Source organism: Pristis pectinata, chromosome 32 (genome assembly GCF_009764475.1).
Source record: "Pristis pectinata isolate sPriPec2 chromosome 32, sPriPec2.1.pri, whole genome shotgun sequence".
NCBI classification, from domain to species: Eukaryota; Metazoa; Chordata; class Chondrichthyes; order Rhinopristiformes; family Pristidae; genus Pristis; species Pristis pectinata.
The window spans coordinates 5,375,760-5,381,376 of record NC_067436.1 but is presented as its reverse complement, the minus strand read 5'-3'; the positions used below and the strand labels follow the sequence as shown (position 1 = coordinate 5,381,376).

Here is a 5,617-nt window from a genome sequence, read left to right as displayed (position 1 = left end):
AGGTGGAGATGAGGGCAGGAAATGTTTAGGGTGGTAGGTGGGGTACAGATCAGGAGAATGGCTAAATCTTTTAGCATCATTGATGCTGAAGAATGGAATGAGGCCTTTCAACCCACCCAGTCCATGCCGATTATCAGACACCCATTTACACAGAGCCTGACTAATCCCATTTCATTCTCCCCACATTCCCATCAACTCCTACACACTTACTCACCAGGGGCACTTCACAGTGACCAACTAACCCACCAACCCGCATGTTTTTGGGATGTGGGAAGAAACTGGAGCACCCGGAGAAATCCCACGGGGTCACAGGGAGAACATGCAAACTCCACACAGACAGCACCCGAGGTCAGGATCGAGGCCGGGTCGCTGGGGCTGTGAGGCAGCGGCTCTACCCGCTCTGCCGCCTGGCGTGATGGACTGTGCCGAGCACAGGCCGGAATCTCCAAGGCCAGGTGGCATTAGACACCCTGCACCCCTCATTGTGTTGCTGGAGCAAGGCAGTGCCAACAACAAAGCCCAGTGCCCCTGCCCCTTGGTCTAACGGCCCCACCCCTCAGCCTCAGCTGGGGGACCCGTCTGCTCCTCAGTGGAGGAGGGCTGTGGTGGTTCTGGAGAGGGAAGGGTGGCGTGGGCAAGAACATCTTTCATACACCACCAGCCTGGCACCCACAGGGTCATCTCTGGGCTGCGGGCAGATGGTGAAGAGGCTAAGAGGTGCCAAGGTGCCAGGTGCGGTGCAGACTGAAGGCTGGTCGGGGAGGGGGGAGAGGATGGGGCTCCCGGGAGGAGGTGTGGGAGCAAGTGATGCCCCGCCCCGCCAGGTTACCTGACCCGCCTGTGCCCGCAGTCAGATGGCAACATTGACACAACGTGCCTCAGGCTGCAGAGTCGAGCAAATTGTAACCGGGGCAGAGCTGGGACTGGGGACTTGGGGCTGGGGGCTGGGGGCTGGAGCTCAGGGCTGGGACTGGGGGCTGGAGCTCAGGGCTGGGACTAGGGGCTGGAGCTCAGGGCTGGGACTGGAGCTCAGGGCTGGGACTAGGGGCTGGAGCTCAGGGCTGGGACTGGGGGCTGGGAGCTGGGACCTCCGAGCTCCCTCCTTGCCCGCCACAACTTCACAGCCCGGCCGCCGGAATCCGCTGGGGCAGCGGCGGGAGACGGACGGAGGTCCCCGGGACCGGAGCAGGTCCGGCAAAGCGAGCGGAGGAGGAGGTCCCGGACATCGGCGGGAGACGGACGGGAGGTCCCGGGGGCGGCGCTCTCGGCGCATCAGGTGCGAATGCCCCGCCTCTCCCGCCTGCATTGACACGGCGCCGGGGACGGGAGCTCGGTGGCGGTCACGCTGTTCCCCGCTCCCGCCGGGCCGAGCTTGGGAGACGGCGGGCGGACAAACTTTGGCCTGAGTCGTTGCTGCGGAAGGTGGGTCCCCCGCCGGAGGGGAGGGGAGCGGAGCGGGAGGGGGACCGAGCGGCCGCCGCCTTGAAGATGCGCAACAGGTCAGCCGGGAGCGGGTCTGTCTGTACCCGGGGCTGCGGCTCCGCTCCTCCGGGCGACGGGGCACCTCGGTACCGGTAACCTGGTCTCCCTCGTCCCCCCCGTCCCCCCTCCTCCTCCCTCGTCTCCCCCTCCTCCTCCCTCTTTCCCCCCCGTCCCCCCTCCTCGTCCCCCCTCCTCGTCCCCCCTCCTCGTCCCCCCTCCTCGTCCCCCCTCCTCGTCCCCCCTCCTCGTCCCCCCTCCTCGTCCCCCCTCCTCGTCCCCCCTCCTCTTCCCCCCCCGTCCCCATCCTCTTCCCCCCTATTCCTCCCCCCTCCTCCTCCCTCGTCCTATTCCTCCCCCCTCCTCCTCCCCCGTCCCATTCCTCCCCCGTCCCATTCCTCACCCCCTCCTCACCCCGGTCACATTCCTCCCCCCGTCCCATTCCTTCCCCCCTCCCTCGTCCCATTCCTTCCCCCCTCGTCCCTCCCCCCCCACCCACCCACCCACCCAACAACCCGTCCATCTCCATCTCACCCCACCCCACTACCTTTCTCCCCTCTTTTAAAAAAGGTACCTCCCATCCCGTGCCCTCTATTCCTCCATTCGATCACTTCCCATCTTGTTTCTTCCCTATCCTATCCTTTCCCTGTCTTATCCATTTCCCCCTTTCCCAGCCCATCCTGCATCATTTCCCATCCCTGTAATGTCCCCTGACATCATTTCACTTCCTCTTATTCCATCCCTTCCTCCCAGTGCATCTCCTTCAACCCTATCCCTGCCCATCCTATTCCTTCTCCACCTTTCATTCCCACTCTCTGTTCTAACCCTTCCCAGTATTCCTTCATCCTATCTCTTCCCATCCAGTCATATCCATCCCCTTCTTTCCATTCCTGATCTTTCCCATGCAATGCCTTTAGATTATTCCCTTCCATTCTTTTCCTGAACTGCTTCTCGGTCCCATCACTTTGCATTCTATTCCTCTCCGTCTATCACTTCATCCTTTGGTTTCTCCATCCCATTCCTCGATCCTCTGCCTTCTTCACCCCCATACCACATCCTATCACTGCCCACCCTGTCCATCTCTCTCCCGTCCCTTCCCTGTACTCCTTATCCCTCAATCCTCTCCATGCTGTCTATTCCTGCCCCACCCCACTCCCCCTACCTATTTTCCATCCTGTCCATCTAGAATTTCCCAGTCCAATTCCATCAATTCCCCGTCTTATCTCCCCCCCCCCCCACCCTCGCCATCCTCTCCCTCCCTGTTTCATCCCATTTCCATTCAGCTCTCCGTCACATCTCCCCCTCCTCTCCCTTTTATCCGATCCACTCCCCCTTCACCACCGGACAGACCTGGTAACCTGCTGTTTAACTCGCCTGTAACCACAGTTTATTAGCTGTTTTAACCTTAACCACGAGGGGGGTGAGCACACTGTTTAACATCTGTGTGATGACAGTTTAGAATGACTGTCCCCAGCGAGAGCATGGTTTGGTGTCCTACAGCACTGTCCACCTCCTGCATGTATTGGACTGGGAGCATCTCTAACGATGCAGGTGGACATTATAGGGCTGGGGAAGGTGCCGATGATGGGACGATGGAATACACCGTGGCTGCAACTGGACGTGTGGAGGGGAGGCAGGTTTGAGGTTTCAGGTAGTAATTCAACAACTGGTAGAGTTCACCGCTACATTCCCCCTCACAGATGCTGCCCGACCCTCTGAGTGTTTCCAGCATGCTGTGTTACTCTTGTAGACCTCCAGCGGGTGAATTCTCTTTGCTTCTCTTGCGCTAACTTTAATATTTTTACTCCTGATAGATTTAGCCATGATGGTGCCAGTTCTTACGAGGCTATAACCCTGTGACAATGATCAACAATCACTACAACAGCTCCCTGGGCATTAGCACAGGCAGCTCCATGAACACTTACCCATTGACCCTGGAGCAGAAGACCGCTTTCGCTTTTGTCGGCATCTTATTCATTTTCTTGGGCCTCCTCATTGTGCGGTGTTTCCGAATCCTCTTGGACCCTTACAGCAGCATGCCATCCTCAACCTGGGCGGATGGGATGGACGGGTTAGAGAAGGGGACCTTTGAGTATGCTTTGGCATGAAGTGAACAGAAGTGCCTTTAAGTGCATAAACTGATCTCTATTGATGGCATCAAGAGACCAGTGGAATCAAAGTGATGCTCCCAAAGGACCAAGGTGTCAAGGAATGGTTCCTACTTTATCGATGAGACAATCGTGTAGACCTTAATGCAGGTCAAGTTATTGATGAACTGCATCATGGTGTTGAAATATCAGCATCACTTGTTCCCGGAACGGGCTGCCAGGGGTAGCGGTGGAAGCAGATACGATGGTGGCGTTTCAGAGGCTTTTAGATGGACAGGTGAACACTCAGGGAATGAAGGGATGTGGATCGTGTACAGGCAGACGAGATTTAGTTTCGTTTTGTGTTCGGCACCGACATTGTGGGTCGAAGGGCCTGTTGCCGTGCTGTAATGTTCCATGTTACAGAACCGTGCCACATGGAAAGAGGCCTTCCAGCCCACTGACCATCAAACAGCCATCTACGCTAATCCCATTTTATTGTATGTAACAACACTCTCCTATTGGGGTTGTTGGCTTGTGTAGACTGTCATGGTAACAATTTGGATTCAGCAGAAATTTTAATTCTAAATTGTCAGAATTGATTATATGAACCTGCAAGTTTTATAAATTAATGCATTGTAATTGTATTACCATACAGCAATAGATCTGCCTTGTAGAGCAGCTGGATCTATGGTCTGAGTGACATTATCTGTATTTATGACAGTAGACTATCACTCATTGAGGTCTCAGTAAAGGTGAGTTAGAAACAGTTCATTGTAATCCAGCATATTCTGTGTGGAGATAAATTCAAAGTTATCAGTCAAAAGTATATAGTCTGGTATTACAAATGTGGCTGTATAGTGTCCAATAAATTAACATTACTGTGCATTTTCTGGTTTGCATAATCTGTAGAAAGACTGAACTAATAATATTACCCTTCTGCTTTTTCTTTTTTTCCTTAAATCAATCATTTTATGCGGAATTGTAACGTTAGGGTTAACAGAGCAAAAAAAAATAGTATTAAAGTGTCTGATCATTCAGAACTTGCTAGTGATAGAGTGTGAATTTCCATTGTATACATATTAGTGAGAGAGTGATGTCGGCAATTAAAATCTTAGCAGGATCCAGCTAGATAAAACTGAAAGTAAACCAAAGTCAAGGCAGTGTAAAATTGTGAAGGCTTTTGCCTCCTATTTAAAAAAAATTCTTTAATGGATTTTCTAGATTGCATCCAAACCTTGCTTTGCAAAGGTTAGAGTTTTCTACTTGCCCCTGACGTGGTAAGATTTTGCAAAAGTTGGCCTTATTTTCAGAGCTTTCATTGTGACCTTGACAGCAACAACACGGGCAGGAGCAGATAATCTATCTTCTTGCTAAATGTGGGATCCTGCTGCGTGCAAATTGGCTGCCACTTTGGCCTAGAAAACAACAGGGGTACAATTCAATACTGCTTCACCAGCTGTGAAATGCTCTGAGACGTTCTGATAGTGTGAAAGGCAAGTTTTCTCCTCTGCATATTTTGGGATTGTGTCCATTCTGAAACAAGGGATCAGTTGTTTTCCAAATAGAGAAGTAGGAATGAGCTGTAAATTATCATCTGAAGCAAACATCATCCACGGAATCGAGAGACAAATCTGCTCCTTGAGAAACAACATTTGACGGTGGGGCTCTGGGCATCAGAAAGGTGCAGCTGGAATGGATTAATGAGGAGCCGTTTTGAGGCTAACTGGCTTTCTCCTGTTTTGGCCTGCTTCCTTTACTCCTCTCCCCTTCCATCCACCACACTTTTTTTCTTCAGCTTGTTTCACTGTGAACTCAATTCCTCTCTCCACAGATGCTGCCTGATTTGTTGAGTATAACTCTGCTGCTGCACTGTAAGCTTCTGGGAGTCTGCTGGTTCCAAGTCTGGTTACGGCAGCTTTCCGTCATCGCCCCCCCCCCCCCCCCCCCAACTTTGTTTCCATCCATTTCTCTACGAGTTACATTGAGTATCAGACTTTCCAACTCATAATTTCACCACTTTAGTTGGATTACTTTCAGACAATTATTAA

The 5,617-nt window shown here is 52.7% G+C and overlaps 1 protein-coding gene across 5 annotated transcripts; it reads left to right on the top strand.

The window, feature by feature from the left end:
- The first annotated feature begins 1,131 nt into the window (after positions 1–1,131).
- ctxn2 (cortexin 2) lies at positions 1,132–4,452 on the top strand. 5 transcript variants are annotated; one of them, XM_052042585.1, is made up of 2 exons: positions 1,132–1,276; positions 3,294–4,452. In XM_052042585.1, the coding sequence occupies exon 2, from the start codon at positions 3,342–3,344 to the stop codon at positions 3,585–3,587; it is 246 nt and encodes an 81-aa protein (XP_051898545.1). In that variant the 5' UTR covers positions 1,132–1,276; positions 3,294–3,341; the 3' UTR covers positions 3,588–4,452. The 5 variants fall into 5 exon arrangements, with proteins under 5 accessions (XP_051898545.1, XP_051898546.1, XP_051898544.1 ...); XM_052042586.1 differs by lacking the exon at positions 1,132–1,276 and adding an exon at positions 1,279–1,422; XM_052042584.1 differs by lacking the exon at positions 1,132–1,276 and adding an exon at positions 1,351–1,499.
- The last annotated feature ends 1,165 nt before the right edge of the window (positions 4,453–5,617 follow it).

Bases quoted from the DNA above. Each gene is read 5' to 3' on its own strand.
- ctxn2 (XM_052042585.1), top strand. From the start codon at position 3,342: ATGATCAACAATCACTACAACAGCTCCCTGGGCATTAGCACAGGCAGC.